Source organism: Arabidopsis lyrata (assembly GCF_000004255.2).
Source record: "Arabidopsis lyrata subsp. lyrata unplaced genomic scaffold ARALYscaffold_8, whole genome shotgun sequence".
NCBI classification, from domain to species: Eukaryota; Viridiplantae; Streptophyta; class Magnoliopsida; order Brassicales; family Brassicaceae; genus Arabidopsis; species Arabidopsis lyrata.
Genome location: NW_003302548.1, coordinates 4,608,623 through 4,627,705, shown reverse-complemented (window position 1 = coordinate 4,627,705; position 19,083 = coordinate 4,608,623). Strand labels below are relative to the sequence as shown.

The 19,083-nt window shown below is 32.3% G+C and overlaps 3 protein-coding genes across 3 annotated transcripts; all 3 read right to left on the bottom strand.

The window, feature by feature from the left end:
• Positions 1-8,333: 8,333 nt before the first annotated feature.
• LOC9299754 lies at positions 8,334-11,114 on the bottom strand. Its single transcript, XM_021013482.1, is given in 3 exon segments — positions 8,334-8,774; positions 8,849-9,672; positions 9,675-11,114. Coding segments are annotated over 3 exon segments (1,611 nt in total). The 5' UTR covers positions 10,333-11,114; the 3' UTR covers positions 8,334-8,645.
• Positions 11,115-11,443: 329 nt separating this feature from the next.
• LOC9299753 (chromatin accessibility complex protein 1) lies at positions 11,444-12,130 on the bottom strand. Its single transcript, XM_002863631.2, has one exon. The coding sequence runs from the start codon at positions 12,042-12,044 to the stop codon at positions 11,595-11,597; it is 450 nt and encodes a 149-aa protein (XP_002863677.2). The 5' UTR covers positions 12,045-12,130; the 3' UTR covers positions 11,444-11,594.
• An 847-nt stretch (positions 12,131-12,977) lies between these two features.
• Positions 12,978-13,709, bottom strand: LOC9299752. Its single transcript, XM_002863630.2, has one exon. It carries the CDS (start codon positions 13,569-13,571, stop codon positions 13,278-13,280), a length of 294 nt encoding a protein of 97 aa, XP_002863676.1. The 5' UTR covers positions 13,572-13,709; the 3' UTR covers positions 12,978-13,277.
• Between the last annotated feature and the right edge of the window lie 5,374 nt (positions 13,710-19,083).

Genomic DNA, 19,083 nt, shown 5'->3' with positions numbered 1-19,083 from the left:
TATGAATTTCAGAGTTGTGGAGAATTCGGGATTCACTAAACTAACAAGGAGTGACTTTAAGATAATGTTTTATGATGGTACTATCGTTAAAGAAGCGTCTTCGTTTTCTCAAGATGACTATATTGTCGCTACACCTTTTGGTGCTATTTTCAATGGATATCATGATACTTCTTATCTCATAAGTAAGTTTTGTTTGTTATGCTTTACAGAACGTTCAGCGGTTTTAGTTATTTATTTTGCTTATGTAGAAATCTTGATATTTGCTTGTAGCTTTGATTGGGCGGGTCGTCGAGTCGAGTGATCTTACGAACGTGACCGATGAACCATCTGTCATAGGGGGATACAGATACTCTTTCACCATTGAAGATCAAGAGTACGATTTCTTTCATCGTTGGTTATTTGAAATTACAATATAATATATTTATTGAAATCATGATATAATATGTTTATCGATTCACATACATTTTTATTTTGATTAATAAATAGGAAGAAGACCCTCAAGTGTTGTGCATATGGAGGAGTGGCGATAGAGTGCCATGATCGGTTTAGAAATGTGATTGGTACGGATGTTACGTGTGTTCTTCGCTGGTGGAAAGTTTATCAACTCCTTGATGGATGGAGGCACGTTCGTATCTACAGCCATCCCCCCTACTCGAATATTCTGGTCCAGAGCGATGCCGATAACGTCGAGCACTCTTGATAAATTAGTATTTATCATATTTAATATGTGCTTTATTTGTTTCCTTAGATTATGCAATGTTGCGTTTGGTTTTAAATTATGACATATTACTTATTTTTTATTATTATTAATAGAAACTATCTTATTATGAAAGATGCACTTTGTTATGTACCGATACAGTGATATCTTTGGTAAATATTCACTTCTTATACTTTATGCAAAAAATCCCCCCCAAAAATAGTAAATATGTTAGATTTAGCTAAAATTGAAAAATCTGCAAAATATTTTCGAGTCTCTGTTTAAGACTTATTACTTTTTTATACTTCTGATAATTCCGAATCTAATGTTAAATAATTGGAAAATTCGGATCTATATATATATATATATATATATATATCGATTTATACTTGGCTTCGGTGTTTATAACCACCAGGATCGATGGAATCGTTTAGATGTCATGGGTGGCCTTTTGACGTTATGACCTATAACAGAAATATGTTCACTATATCATCTCTGAATCCGTTGATCCATGAATGGAGTACTTGTGTTAAGATTTTGCATGTTTGGCACGAACTCGACGATGTTAGTAATGCACTAAACCTTATTTTGATGGATAATCAGGTTGGTAATTCTTCAAAATAAACTGTAATCAGTATTTGTGTTAAGATTTTGTATTGAGATGTTTTCATGTTTTGTAATTAAATCAGGGTACGAAAATCCGAGCCGTCATTCGCGAAAGTTTGGTAACTAGGTTTTCGCCATTACTGATTGAGGGTCTCTGGATGATATTAAGAAAATTTTCGTTAATCCCTGATGTCGACTTAGTCAGAACTACTCCACATAGATTCAAGATTCAGTTCTCTCCTGATACATGTGTCGAATATCTTAATTACCTCGCATGTGATTATGATTACTTTAACTTTGCGAGATTTCGTGATATTCGTACGGGTATAAGTAACCCGTATATCTGTGTAGGTGAGATTATATTCGTTTCTCTTCTGGTTAGATTTTTCCCATAACTACTCTAATCATTACGTTGTATTGTTTTATTTAGATTTGGTCGGGAAGGTTGATAATGTGAATGACATACAACTCGTGCAGATGGTGGGCTCTTCGAAAGATATTTCTGTGGTTTATTTTGACCTAATTGATACAGAGTATTGATTCTTAGGCTTATACAGATATATAATTTTGTTTTCTCTCAACGAATTTGTCATAATAATGTCAACTTTGGTATAAATTTGTAGGCATACGCGTTTGAGTATCAGACTGACCGGTGAAACCGCCGTTAGATTTCATAGACAGTGGAAAGTTAACACCGACGATGTCGTGATTTGTAACATCAGATTTGCCAAGATAGTGGCTACGTCTAATCGTATGTGGCATTGCACAAACATTGGTTGCTCTAAAATTATGGTGGATGCTCCGCTGCCTGGTGTTGTAGAACTAAAAGAATGGTGGGCTGATTACTGCGGGAGTCCTAGGGCGGGGGTCAAAGAAGCTCGATTGGCCTAATTTTGTATGATTCTGTATTTTTCGTTTGGGTGGTTTATTTTCAATTTACGGATTACAGAGTCGGCATTTGTCATCGGTTTTAACATTTCGAAAGATTGTTAGACATTTCGCTTTTAGTGAGTTTTGGTAATTTAATCTAAACTTAATTTATTAATCTTATGGATAAATTCTATATCGTTTAATCAATATTCGGTTTTGTTAATTTTCTGATTTAGTTTTTAATATAAGAATTTTCCATTTTGTATTTCGGACCGTTAGATCGAGCTAAAAACAACCAGATAAAAACTACAACCATCCGATCTTAACTTTGACACTTACCTCTGCCTTCCCTATTATAATAATCAACTTTATTTACGAGCGTCAAATTAACATCTTATTAGACGCGAGTAATATTGGCCGTCCGATCAACACGTGTCTATAAAAAACATGGGCCAGTCCATTAAACTCTTTGAAATCATGGTCCATTCGTTTATATAGTCGGGCTTTGGGATCAATTAGTTCGGGCTTTGATACATTTGATCCCCGTCGCCGTCCGATTGAGATCTCCTCTCATTCTCTACCGTCTGATTTGGTTACTAACATGGTCAAACCTTATTAAAGAATGTACTACTTTCCAAAATACAAAATAAGATAATAAGTATATTTCTATATTTATATAAAATAGTATGTAGATCCATAGTATAAAATCGTAAATTTTCTTCTTACAAATGTATATATATAGTGTTATTTCGTTTTTGTATTAGCGATGATATCGTATAATATCGTTGTTAGACGTATCCATTTAGGTATATTTAACTTATATTATGCGATAAATACAGAAATATTCCAAACAATTTTGATTTGTAATTGTCTAGATAATGGCAGATCTCTATATTTTTCTTAAACCATAACAAACTGTACAACATGCTCTTCTTCTATAAATACTGATTGTGTCATGGTCGAAAATTGTAGACATTCGTTTATAGTTGTTGTAAAAGTTCTACAATGAAATATACGGTTATAATTTATGCTCTGTTTATTGTGTAGTATTGTTTCTGTGTGATTTGTTTTTTATTGTTCGTATGATTGGTATCTAATATGGTTAATTTAATTACTGGAATAGGGATCCGGATGCGGTGATGGGGTCCTTTCTCAATTTCTGGTACGTATTGATTGTTTAAAACTAACTGTTTCTTATGAGTTTATATACTAATTATTAATTTCTATCTAACATTAATTGATAATTGTATTATTATCTTATTTACAAGGATGTTACATCCGATTCTTCGTGTATCTCTGACGTCGAGGTATATATTCCTTTGATCATGTGTGTTAGTTTTTTCTTTTTGTTTATTAACTTTTAATCTTTTAAATCTAACTTTTATATTTGACGTTTATACACAGGAAAACGTCAAAGAGGTAGGCTACAAACATGTTTGTTTCGTCTCCATGTTGATAGCGAATTCGTATTCTCATACAAATAGTTTTAATACATTGTTTCTTTCTTATGTAGTATCTCGATGATGTGTTTGCTGCAGTTGATCTTTCTTCTGTCCTGGTAAATATCTGACACGGTCGTTAATTAGTAACGTTTTTATCGTCTCTATATATTGATCTTAACAACACAATGTTGAATTTTATATTTATTTGAATTCCTAGCATGTCGAGGCCAGTGCTGCAGTTCTATCGTTAGATGAGGTAATTATTGAATTACTTGGTTACTATGTAGTTGTATATTATTAATATATAATGTATGATTCAACTACTTTATCTTTATCTAACGCTATATTGTTTGTAAATAATAAGTTCAAGGATGTGCTTTCGGATCTAGGTGCATTGTCGGCCGATAAAGATTACGTTTTGGCTGTACTTTACCTGGTATATTATTATTGGGTTTTTATTTATAATATTACGCATTTTATTCCTATTTATACTCTATATATATTGACAAATTATAATCCATAAATATTGACAAATATACTATAGGAATCTCGGACACAGTTGAAGTCTCTATACTTGAGATATCTTTTGTCCAGATATCTACAGGTTGGTATATGTTGTCAATTTTTATATTCGATATGTATGTTTCGAAGCTTAAACAGAAAAATAAAAAGAAAAAAACTTATATCTTCGTTGATTTGTATAGGAGGCAAAATCATTGGACCCTCTGATGCAGACTAAAAAGGTTAATTGGTAACTCTATATAGTGTGCAGTTTGATTTATTATTTGGTAACATTCGTTCCGATTTACGTGTTTGATAAATGTTGGTAATATAAGTTATATTGCTTATACTTTATTTTGTATATCTTCCAGAATTATGCTGACTTGCGGATGAAGTATTTTGGTGATGGGGTGAGATAATTTATATCTATCTTACTAATAGTTGATGTACATATATTATATATATAGTCAGTTTGTATTCATGTAATAAGATACTAATGTGTTGTCTATTATTATCTTGAAGCGTTTTGTTGCTGCTGGTATGAAGCCATACCCGTCTGACGGTCTTGAGTGTGATGAGATTTTAATGAATACCAATGAAGATACTCTTGAGTGTATTAATGATATTGTCATCAGTAGTTGGCGTTTATGCCCGGCGTATCTACGCCTTCGTTTTGTTGAATCGTTGATACTCTATAAAAGCATTAATGTCCACACGGTATGGGACGCTTGCTATCGAGTTTTGAGTGGTGATGTGTTGGCTGAACAGAAAATCGCGCGTAATAATCCTGGTATTAATCTATCATCAATACTAAATACTTATAGATGTTGTTTGACTTGATAGTTGTGTCTCAAAAAGGTGTTGCTTTTTATTACACTAGGGTTGGAGTTATCCGATGTGCAATTAGAGTGGTATGGTTTTCGTGTTATGCGTAAGGTGATGGGTGATCTTGGATTCCATCATGCCGGTTTTGAAGGTGTGCGTCTTGGTATAGTTCGCCGACTCTTAACTTACAAATGTGATGACATGTCAATGTGATATTGGCCTAGATTTGTTATCGTTGTCTTGGTTTTGTTTTATCGGTGTTATAGTTTCGGTATTGGTTTATTATTCCACCTAATACTATCAATATAATAGTGTCTTGGTGTTATTTATTTTATCATTTTATCGTTTTGGGAATTATTAACCTTTATGATTTATTATTTATGAATTTGTTATTTTAATTGGGTTTGTTCTTTCCTGTGTATTTAATGTGATTATCAACTATATCATGTTCGTAATGCGAATTATATACGAAGTACCGCGTAATCCATAATTTTTAACTACATGTATTTGTTGCTGTATCACTTTTTCTAAGATATTCATTTATAACTTTTTCTAGCTAAGATATTCATTTATAACTTTTTCTAGAATATTTCTGTTTATGCGTAATTTTCTTTGATAGTTGAACAATAATGCGTCTGTGTTTGCTATCATTATTACAAAGACTTAGAACTTCCGACGACTGTTATCATGTTTCTCGACACATAGACGATGCGTGTAGGTTATCATCGCTTATCTCTTCTGTAATTTTTTTTATTATGTTCGTATGCGGTAAAAATTGAATGGGATTAACTGTACTGTTTTGTAGTAATAATTAGAAAATAACCAGTTATGATTTGACGTCGTCTGTACCGTATTTTATAGTTCGATATATCTACTTGCTTTTAGATATTCCGTTTCATTTAAATATATACTCTCATACTCTCTCCTCTGTTTTATTATTATTATTCACGCTATTATATATAAGCAAACCAAACAAAAAGAACAAAAAAAAAAAAAAAAAAAAACAGCTACTTCATCAACACGACCGAAAAGAAAGAAAAAAATATTATTTTATCGCGATTATTATGGAAATCGCGTGTAATAATAAACAAAATCTCTACAATTAGGGGTACTGTTATGATATGCATCGATTGTGATAAATACTAAATTGACATTTTTAATAGTTACAATTTTATTTATATAGTATAGTTTCTGGATATGCGTTATAGTTCTATATATATTTCGCTTTAGTGAGTTTTTGTAATTTAGTCTGAAAGATGTTATATGATATAAGTTAAAAACTCTGTTGAGGTGACATACATGATACATAGCTTGTCATTGGTTATAGTTTTTTTGTATTACTCATTCAAAAAAGTTGTTTCTCAAAATGCATCGTGTGGTTTTGGTTTCCGTCGTTAGGTAAAATGGAACTTTATTTGCGTCCCTAATAACTTACACCATTTGTATATATTATTATTATGGTGTTGATAATAGAGTGATATTTTTTACCCTTAAGTTTCGTTAGTATATATTTCAGTTTAACTGTTGAGATTTAGTTTCTTTTTTTAAAACTTAATTTATTAATCTTATGGATAAATTCTATATCGTTTAATCAATATTCGTTTTTGTTAATTTTCTGATTTAGTTTTTAATATATATTTTCCATTTTTATGTTCTTTCCAAATAATCGTTAGGTCTACATATATGTATCCCGCATTTATACCTCATTGGAATATTTAGCCGCGTAATCTTTTGTTATGGGTTCTACAATGATACCTTTTACATCTGATTCATGTGATGGTGGTTATTTTCGTATTGCGTCTCTTAACCCTAACATGGGTGAGTGGTCTGTCTCGGTGAAGATTTTGAATTGTTGGTCTGTTTCGCGTGGCACGGGTAGAGAGCTCAATATGATTTTGGGTGACGAGCATGTTAGTTTTTTGATAACTTACCTGCTATACATGTTTTCGATATTAAATTGAATTGGTTTTGTCTTTAACGTTTTATTTGCAGTTCACACAAATCCAAGCCGTTGTTCGTGATGAATTAATTGATAATTATCTTTCAAGATTGATAATCGATGAGTGGGTGAGCATTAAAATTTTTGATGTATCACAGGTTAACAGCATATTGAGACCAGTACCGCATAGATTCAAGATTGTGTTTCGTTCGGACACTTTAGTGCAAAGTATTAATATGTGCTCCAGTAGAACCCATTTCAATCTAACTGAGTTTGTGAGTATATTGAGTGGTATTGTTAATCCGAATATTTGCGTTGGTAAGCCTAATTTATAAATTTATTTGTGCTTTTGGAGTTTATTTGCGGTTCATGTTCTGACTGTATTATTCATGTGTGTGTTTCATAGATGTTGTTGGCAAAATTGTCAACGTGAGAGAGTTGGTTTTTGTTCCTTCCGTGGAACATTCTCAAGGAGGATATTTTGAGCTGTACTTTGGTTTACGTGATACTGAGTAAGTCACTATTCTTTTAAAGATTTAAACCAGAATATAATGTCTTATGACTTCTTCAAATCTTAAAATTAGGTGTATCCATCTAGAGTGTCGTTTAACGGGTGACCTTGCAGTCGAGTTCTATGACTTATGGAAGCATCGTTCACGTAACACAGTGATATGTATTATCAAGTTTGTGAAATTAGAGCTATCACAGGAACATAGGTGGAGATGTACCAATGTTACCGGAAGTACGAGGATTATGTTGAATCCGGATCTCAGTATTACCGACGAGATGCTTTGTTGGTAAGTATTTTTTTTTTCCGTTTACAATCAAAACTCTAAAGTTGGCGACTGGACATTCACTGTTTATGGTGTTCTTAATCGGATGTCAGGAATCCTGAAAATGACCAAGTACTGATCATCACACGGAAGAAGAATGCCATGGAGTGATGATGTTCGTTGATTTCTTATTTTGTTGGTGAATGATTTTAAAAGATGATTTATTATTATTTTTTAGCATTTATAATATTATTGAATTTTTTAAATTTCATCATTTTCCATAATTTTACCACACTAAATCCTAAACAATTTACCATTTTTTTCTTACACTACCAACTAACACCTAAACAATCCCTTATTTCACATGATTTTACCATTTATACAACATTCTTCCCGCGCATGCGCGCGGGCAATCACCTAGTTATTTGTAATTGACACACATTTCAGACCAAAAAGATGATGAGGATAAAAAAATATGTGTTTGGAAAATGTGGTAGTATAATTACTATATAAAAAAAAGGAAACAACAGCAAAAAAAATTGTCTCTTTTACTATATAGCGGATTTAAATGTATCTTTATTTTTTAAAAAAGATACACATAGTTTAAACGGGCTTCAACGGATAGGGTTTAAACGGTATTAAAAAAATATGCTAAACGGGCCAGATTTAAACAGGCCGGATTTAAACGGGCCTGGTCCGCCCATATTAACATTACTTAGCTAGACTACACTGCTGAATCATAAGCGCCTTGTTTGATCAGAGAGATGTGATGTTCGATCAGAGACGCAACTCTAATGGCAGCTGTTTGTGATAGGAAATCAAAGTATAGTATTAATAGCTCAGAAAACAACACTCCAAGTGAAGCAGAAAATGAGCAATTGAGCATAGATCAGGGAACTATTTAAGTAACTGAGAGCATTCACAAGCTATCAAAAGATTCACTAGCAATCAAACTTAGCAAGAACTCGAAGTTTCGGGTTGAACATTGCTTCTCAAGTCTCAATCTTTGGCTTCTTAAAAAGTCGGCTTTGAGGAACACTTGTTGAAGCAATTTCCATAGCTAGAAGACTAGTGCTTAAGGCAGAAAATGTCACCAATGAAGCTTCTAATAACCTAATGGCCTACAGTGTGAAACAGAATGTTAATAGCCAATGTTATGTGTTGAAATGAAAGAAGAATATTCACAAGCATTTACCTCTTCTTTCCTAATGGTGATCACTTGAATCTCAACATCGTCTAACCGGACCTGTTTTTCCTTTAGCAGTCCAATGGTTGAGGTTGAATTTGAAGGTGTAATGATCAAATCATCTGTCACCATAAACTTTGTCCCTCTCTTCATAAATCCACCACTAGATGTTGTTGACTCATCACTAGTGTTACCATCACCTTCAGATTTTGGATCTATCGAAATCACGGGCACAAGTTTATCCCACTCATAAACAAGTGGCTTATCAGAGTTTTCAGACAAATTGTACTCTCTAAAATGATCCACGGAGAAGGAAACATAACTGTAGTAAGTTGGTGGCTCATGGGGTGTGACAACATCAAGAAGCTGCTTATGACACTTGTAGTAGTGAGGAAGTACACATTTAGCTTCTCTACTAGAAACAATACTTAAATCCTTAAAGCTTCTGCACAAGTTTCCAATGCATCCAAGGATGGTTCCATTCCCAACTATTCCCCATACAGATTCTAGAGGCATAGCAAGAAAAGTAAAGAGAAGATCAACAAAATCTTCGCCACATTCAACAAACAGAATGTTCCCTTCCTTCTTCCTAACATAGGCATTTAGCGTAATCGTTTGATCAGCTTTTGATTCCTCTCTTTCTTCACGGAGGGCAGGACTCAGCGGTTTGTGAATTCTCTTCATGCCATATGAGCTTTTCTTTTTCAGAAATGTATCGGTCAATGGAGTATCCGATGTGAATAAGCACTCCAACAAAGTTGCTACCTACGAAAATTAAGAGAAAACTGGCATAAGAACATGGAAGTTTAAAAGTCTAGTAGAAGAAAAGTTAATACCTCTTCGAAGTTAAAGTTGTAAATCATCTCAACCAACTTATTACAATCAGTGTAGCCAAGATCTTTAAGAACGTTAAGTGTTAACTCAACAGAGCTAACTTCCACTTTCAAATCATCGGTGATTACGAATGAAGTATGATCACTCCTCACAAATACTCCACCTTCAGCACCATTTCCTACTGTAGCTCCAACTCCTTCTCCTTGAAACTGAATCACTTCATCCATCAAATTCCCACAGCTACATCTCGATGTATTAAAATTGCTATACCATTTACAACATTGCCCGCTTCGCTCAAACATAGGGCATATGAAACACTTTGTACGCTCAGAATCATCTATCCTTATCTTGAGGTTTCGACATTTCTCCTGATTCAAACTGCCCGGATACAAAAGCATTTGCTTACAAGCTTCAGTCCTGAAATGCTTCATGCCCATACTCAAAACACTTCCATAGATATTGTTGAAACAGCCTATTGATATTGATTGTGACTTCTGATGCATCTCCATCAATCTAACAATCTTTCCCATTGGCAACGTCATAAAACTAAAGAGTATATCGACAAAATCTTTACCCGTCTCAGCGAATACAACCTTGTTTTTCTCTTCATCTATGAGTAGTTTCAACTTAATCACCGGATTCTTCAAAGCATCTGACATGTCTTGAAACAAAGAAAAAAATTCACGTTTTTACACAGCCAATATTGCATTGATTAAGTTAAAAGAAGGTCAACACTTTGACACTTGCAGATCATAATGAAAAGCGAACAAAGCAGATTCTGTTCAAATGATGCTAAAATACGCAATGATGTTACCAAAGAACAGAAACGTCAGAAGAACATAGACTAACAAAAACAGAGGAAACTACAAACACAAGAAGATATATGCTGCAAAAGATTTTACCTTGATAACTTTACTTTGGTTTAAAACTCACAGTGAACCAGACAATCGTTCTCCCTTGTTAGGCCTTAAGGTTTATATAATACTTAAGTGGAGGAAGAGGAAGAGTTTAGAGAAGTTGTGGTTAAAGACCATAATTAAAGGTTTTGGGAATGGAAGAGGCAACAGATAACGAAGTAAACCCAAAGGTTAAGAAGAAGTCTAAGTTGTTTAACTATAACCGTTCAAGTTCTCGTAATAATTGAACAAAACATTCAAGAAACAAAGTGGATGTTTCATTGGATTCAATGAATTTGATATTCCCACATAATCACTTTCTTTCTTTCCGAAATCATCAGCGAATATACCACTAGACTTGGTCTGAAACCATAAAAGCAAAGAAAAGAACATATACCAAATCCACACTACAAAGCAGATGATATAAGATGAAATTTGAGAGAGAGCAACTGTGTTTTGGACATTACAGTAGACAAGAAGATGAGCATTAAAGGAGTTTATTGAGAAATTTAAACCATGGATAATGATCTTGAGAAATATCACACTTTCTTGTTAAAGTTTCTGACTTTACCCATCAGCCTAGTTCACTTATATTCTAGAAAGCTCGTCAGAATGAAAAACTAGAGAACACTGAAACATACATTTACCACAAAAGCTTTCATTTTGCTCGGTCACAACCGAGCTTATCGGCTCATAATCAAACAAAGTATAACATAATACTGAACCCGCGACAACTTCTATAGCCGCGTTCTTTCAAAAGAGCAGAAACACTCAAGTAGTATACATATAAGAATAGCTAAAAGAACAATACACACCCCAAACCTCTCTCACTCTCTACACAACCAAAGTTAGAATTCTAAGCAACACAATAAGATTTATCTCAGTCACAGGACAAGAATCAGGTTTATTTCGGTTAAAAGTTCCTCATGATCCATACATTCTCATTACAATTTTAGCAAAACAAGATTTTGATTTGAGCACAAGAGTAACAATTTGCAATTGAGAACAAAATAAGAAATTTTACATTAGGCTGAATCATCAGTCTTCTCTTTCCCTTTACTAAAGAAATCATCGATACGACGAGTCCCAATTGGCGGCGGAGGAGCCTTCTTGTCGGAAACTGATTTGGTATGTTTGACTGGCTGAGCCGGTAACGGAAGAGAGTCTAAGAGGAAATCACTCGTGGGTTGGTGTCTTTTAACGGCGGTTCTTAAATGATCGAGATTAACAGTTTTTCGCTTCTTCTCCGCCGTAACAATAGCTGATTTCTCGGCGAGGAAGTGGAGGAAGAGTTCTGTGGAGTAAGTGATGACGTGAAGAGCTTCTGAGTTGATTTTGTTGATTTCTTTGTCGAGTTTCATTATCTTCTTTACTCTTCCGAGAGGAAACTCTGGTCGAGTTGATGTTTCTTCTTCCGCCATTGATTTTGTGGAGGAAAATCTCACAAAAGGTAATGAATTGTATATGTTCGACATTTTTAGGGTTTTGAGTTTTTAGGCGCTATGTCACGGCGGGAAAATGAAAATGAGCCATGAGAAAACATGTAAATTGGGCAAAAATTCCAAACCGGATTATAGCCGAAACGGACCGAATCGAAATTTTGTTTATCCGGTTTAAGCTTAAACCGATCGTGTGAGATTGAAAAGAACGTTCGATGACTGGTTCGGTTTGTAGATTTTTATGCTTTGAGTCACATTCTAGCTCAAATTAGTAGTCTATTTAAAAGTTCGATGACCGATTCGGTTCGTAGATTTTATGTTATGAATCACATTCTAGCTCAAATTAGTAGTAATGCACGAAAGCTACAGCTTGGTACAAATCTCCTAGCTACCCAAACTAAACACCATCCATCCCACGGACTATAAGTTTCGACCGCCTATGCCAATTTCTTACCATTTCGGAATGTCGGCCTTCATCCTTCACGATCACAACGGATTAAAGGAGTGGCATATCGAACTCGAATTGCCCTCAAATAAACAAATGAGCTTTAGAGATAGTTCAAGTTGTGTTAATGATTTGAGATTATACTCCTATATGGCTGTAGGAAGCTAAGTCTTTCTTGACTCAAAGATGTTTTTAATCTTGAGAGACCATCTACCGCAATTTCTCATTTTGTAATTAGATGACAAATACAAATACTAAAATCTTTTCATTTTTCCCAATCATCAGATTATAAACGGACTAACTAAAGCTGTTTTGCAACCGTAACAACCATAACTAATCTTTTTTTCCCTTTACCTTTACCAATGTCCAATTTTAAAACTAACAGCCGAAACGGACCATCACAAGATTCATCACACACAACACTCGTTCCTCTATAACGTTTTGAGGTTCTTGTATCTTCCTACCATTGACTCAAGAAGCTGTTGAAACATCGCATGGCCACATATTGAGTACTAGACTAGACATGAACCAAACACATCCAACAAAGTCTATATACTGAACCATCCACAACAATACCCTAAACTATTATACAAAAGAAGCTTTGAATCTTTGGATCAAACTCATCATCTTAATCCTAAAGATTAAGCCACCATTAATGACATATTCGAGAATTTTGACTATGAACAGTAACAACCGAACACAATCACAAGAAGCTTATGAATCTGTTCTCATCTATGTGTATATATATAATCAACTTACAAGACAGAGAATAAGAGAGTTCAAGAGAGAAGAATCGTTTACAAAGTAAACAGATTTCTTGAGAATCAATAAGGACGATTCGGTGGTTGAACCGTAATCTGAGCCGGTAAAGGTCTACCGGTTCCAGAACCACCACAATTGCTACAAACCGCACGACCTGAACCAGAACACCTACGACATCCAACGTCACCATCAGACCAACGAGAACAGAAACACGTGACTCGTCCCGTACCATTACAAGTCGGACAACGAGGGAATTGACCAGCCATAGGTTTTTGGTCCAAGACCGATTTGATAAAAACCGCACCGGCTAAAACGCTGAGTCCTGTGGCTAACTGGGTTATGACGATCGGACTCATTGTTGGTTTCAAGAAGAGAGATAGGGTTGGTTTGGTTGCCAATTTTGGGGATAACGCAAAAGTAGAATCGTGAAGAAATTGAAGAAGAGAGACGTCTCGAGGAAAAGAAAAAAGATTTTTATTTATTTTGTGTTCAGACAAAAGTGTGGTCTTGTTTTAATTTGATACGGTTCGGTTTATTTTGAAGTAAATACAATTTTGGAGATAAGGTAATGGTTGAGAAAGTAAACACGTGGGCTAGTGAGAGTTAAGTTGTTGTGTGAGGAGATGAATAAGCCAGCCGTGAGTTTTTGGATTTGGGTTTTCATTGGGCCGTGTGGGTAAAAATATCTTCTACAATCTTCAACTTTTCTTTTCTTTTAGATTATCACTTATTTATCTGGTTGCTTACTTACGAAAAAAAAAAAAAAATCTGGTTGCTTACTTTAAAATTTTTTTGAGTATGTTAATAAGTATATGTTTAATTTATGGTATATATAATAAATATAAAAATTTCCAAAATAAATATAAATAAATGAGAAAAAAATTATACTAGTAGAAAGATTGGAATATGAAACAATAAAGAGAGAGATATGGATGATTTTGTATTAAAAGTTTTTGTTTGAGTGTGTAAATAAATCGAGATAGATAAGATAGGTTATTGTGTTCGATGAATAACATTGAGCTCCACATAAATTATATTTTATATATAATATTTAATTTGTAAAGCATTTTTTTCTTACTTTCGCAACATAATAGGTTTTTTCTCTGACTTTCGCAACATAATAGGTTTTTTGTGAGAAGTTTTTTACAAATTCACTACGAATTAGTTAATTAGGCCAAAGTCCAAACTATGTTACGAATAAGTTAATAAGGAAATGACTTAGTTTAAAGTGATAATTGAACTTATATGCACTAAAACTAGAGGAATGCAATTCTTATTATTATTTTTTTTTGTTATGGTCTACCGTTCTAGTCCAACTATTATTGTACTACATCTTGCAAGGGTTGCAATTGTAACCTCCTTTTCTTGTTGGGTTAATTTTGTTTCTTTCAAGTTTGTACCATAACTATGGAGCTTGAATTGTCACGCGATGCCCTCTTCTCCACGAACAAATCACGCGTCGAACGCAGCCATAAACGTGTCCAATGATGTACGAAGAAACTATTATCTCAACAACACGTGCTTACTTCCATTATTGGGCTTTTCACATTGGGCGTGGCCCATTTATGAAGATTCTAAGCTATTGCTGCATTATTTTGAAGTTTTTATTATTATATTGTGTTGTGTGTTTGTGTGTGATAAATCATATAAAGTAGTAGATTAATCTAATCTAGTGTGGTGTTCAAAAAAAAATCTAATCAGTGTCCCACTGTCTTAGATTGTGCTTATTGTTCTCTAATTCTATGGCATCTTAAATTTATTGGTAATTGCCTTAATTGAAATGTCTAAGCCGTGATCCATATATCTTTAACATCTTGAATTATTGCATTTGACATCTTTAGCTTAATGTAGTTAGTTTTATTTTGCTTTGCTTGTTTCTTCATGCTTAATAGCTATGATTTTTTTACTTTCTGAATATAGTTCATTAGGATTTGTGTCTTGAAACCAAAAATCATCATCATCATAGCTTAGATCGTTTTATCATTACCAAACGAAAAATACTTCTAATTCTAATCATATCCCAATATGTCTAATCTTGCTATAAATTCGTTTCATATACTCCCTTAACATGCATGCTATATATATATATATACTAGAAATTGACCCGCGGTACACCGCGGAGCTATATTTTATTTTTAAAAGTCGAAATTTAAATCTTTTGAAGTTTATCTACAGATATAACCTATATTTTTTTAAAAATTGTACATATATATCTATATATTATTCAGTGTGAGTGTACGATTAGTATGTTTTAGGTTTCAATTTTTAAAATATAGAAATGAAAACATACAGTTCATTAAGTAACGATGTATGGCGGATTTAAATTTAATTTCTTTTGTTGTTTGCATTTTATTATAATATTTTTAAATAATATAAATAATTTTATATATGTCAATAATGATATTTTTGAGTAAATAAATATTATAACAATGCAGTATGGATGTAATTGTAGCAAGGATAGTTATGGCTAATAAATATATTTTGTAGAGATCTTTTGGCAATGATTGTTTAGGTTAATATCTTTGATTTAATTTTGAAAATCTAAATAATAAATGCCAATGGGATGCCATCGTAAATAGTAGTAAACTCAAGGGCTATGTTTCTTTTTAAAAATTAATTTTTTTTTTTAAAGATTATCTATTGATATAACCTATTGTTTATTAAAAAAAAAATCAACCCGCATGAAACAATATTCTTGAAGAATTTCTATTGTTGATGATATTGTAATGGTCTCATGTGTGCGTCATTTTTTCTACACAAATTTTTGAATTAAGAAATAATTATTTGTTACTGATAAATCGATATTAATTATAATAGGTTTCCAAATATTGAGGGATTTTAAAAAGATTATTTTCTATTTTAAGTTTGTATAATCATATTAAATAATCTGAATTAAATGCGATAATTAAGGGATTTTGTTATAATTAATGAAAATATGAAAATCTTGGAATATCTTTCCATTACTCGATTTTTTTTTTTGATTTTGTCATTAACCTCTTTTCATTAATATTTTTTTTTACATAATAAGAAATTAAAACGGATCAAAACTAACTCTAATTCATAAAATTATTATATAATAAATGTGATCAAATTACATATATATTTTGTTTGTAAAACATTCTTATTGTTGATCCTTGCTTAAGTAGTACACCACATTATTCTTTCTCCAATAATACTTTCACGCTTAAAAAATAAGATCAAATCAAAAGAGGATTGCTATAAACTTCTATTTTCCTTCAAGAAAAAATAAGCAAATTAAATCAAGAACTTATATATATATATATATATATATATATAAAATTAGTTAAAACTAAAACATACATAGAAAAGAAGTATAAGGAATCACTAAATATAAAATACATTAAATTAAAAAAAAAATATTATATGATGTCATTGTTAGCCATAGAAAACCCCGTAACTGTTAGAAAATATTTTGAGATTAGAAAAATTATACTTACCAACCAAAATCCGTATCCAGAGTTTTGTAAAGGCTTATATCATAAAAACAATGAAAACCAATAACATTAGAATAATTAAAGTTAAGAATTAGAATTTTATTTTATTGAAAATTTATTTTTCTTCCTACCTTAAAGAAAATGAATTAAAAGAGTGAACTTGTTAGCCTACAAAATAAAATCATTAACAAACATCATGAAGAAATTAAACATGAAAATGTAAAAAAAAAAATACTGAACACTAAAAACAAAAATAGTATACATGATGATTAGAAGAAGGACTAACTAACCTTTTATTGCATACCTTCTTTAATAGTTTATAAGAGATGAAGTTGATGATCTCCATAGTTTTCCAAAATTTCAATGAAACTGAAACAAATTTCGATCAAGTCAATGGTAGTGATACATCCTCATGATCGTCTCTTATACATACATGCATAAATAGACAAATAATAATATGTTAGAAACGACAAAGCTTCATAAAATTATAAACAATAACAATATAAAGAAATATGAACTAAAAACGAAATTAGAGGTTTGGCGGAATGAATATTTTGATTAGTGGAATAGCATGATCTTATATATATAGTGAAGTAGACCGTGCTGGTTTAGGGTTTTCAAGAAGAATATTCTGTTTATCTTGCTTTAAATGTTTTTAATTATTTACGTTTTAAGAAAATTTTATAGTTAATTCTTTTTGTAAACTTGTCGAAGAATTATCTACATATACATTTTTACAGGGTTTTTTTGCATAAACTCTTTTGGATCCGGGTTTTATCCGGTTTAATTATATTCGGATCCTAGATAAGACAATTAAGGAAGTTTGTAATAAATAAATAAACGACATTATCTCTTTAATCACTCATTTAAACTCTTTTCCTTAACTTCTTCCCACATTAATAGGTTCTTTTTTTCTATAATCTATATTCGGATATTTTTTCTCTCAACTAATTACTCCCTAACATACCTTAAACAAACGACACAATCTCTAAAAATATCTCAACAATCCTCATTTCATCTCTATTTAAGTTAATAATTTGAAATCAAAAACGATTTTCACATATTTGCCAAAATTCTAGCCACAATCTTCCTAAAAATCTACATTATCCTTATTTCTTCCAAACAAAAATATTCATACCGAGTAATTTAAAGAAATTATTTACTACTATACAAAATCGGAATTGCAGCATATTCCTAAAATAAATCGATTACAAAGATTTGATTCGAATTTAGTTAAGGTTGCAAAGATATTTTCCTTCGCTACCATGAATTTCGTAACCTAATCGTCACACGCCTATATATACTCATTAGCTTCACCTTTCATCACACCATCGAACACACAAAGCATTTGCCCACCAAATGTTGTTTTCAAGGAGGTTTTCCAGAATATCAACTGACTCGCTTATTGCCAAAAAGTTTTGACAATAGCCTCCGAGAAGGTATGTAAACCTTAACTTTATTTTCTGTGTATTTCAATTATGGTTTGAAAAAAAAAACCATTCAGTAATGTAAAAGCTAAACATGTGTCAATTTATAATTGCAGGTGACTCATTGCCAATCAATTGTGTCAAATTAAAGCAAAGAATCAACCATATCTTCTTCAACGACATGAAGAACTGTTTATGTTTTTTCAATTTAGTCAAACAGTGATATGGCGAGGTGTACCCAATTTCAATATATATTTTATCTACCAACATTGAAAAGATTACTATTCTATATGCACGTATTTGTTTTAGCTGACTGAATGTTATTTATTTACTAACCTGTATAAACTCTAACTTGATCCCGCATATCGGTACGGTACCTCCAATAGCTTTGTTGGCTCTCTTCTTTTTCTCCACCAGTGAATAGAATGAGTTAAGAGCTATATCAAATAGTAAGTATAATCATTGATATGTTATGTGTAGTAATAAAGATAGTATTAGTGTTTCTTTGCTTTTTAATTTCATTATGTAAGTTATCTATCTAATGCTCTAGACATATTTTGATTAGACATCAGTATTTCGACCAATCAACACTGAAAACTAATAAATTATAATCTTCTACTATCCCATATTCCTTACAACTTATGGTTCTGTTATTTGTTACTAACCTTTGTGGTAGAGACAAATTATGAAGTTTTAATGCTACTTTGATTAGTTGTTTCATAGACTTTACTCTCACCTGCGAAGAAAAGCATAATGTTCTTTAGTTTCACAATTTAGATAGTATAAATAGCACATTATAGGATGAAAGATAATGAATACTTATCTTCCTAATCGTAAACATTTTTATAGTTATCGCCATCGCCTAGATATGCACTTTGTTATTAGCTTGGCTAGACAATCCTATGATGTAAAGTAGTTAGCATAGTTTGGAGAAAGCTAACATGTATGGGGTTTTTTGCTTTATCTATAGCTAACCTGTTATTCGC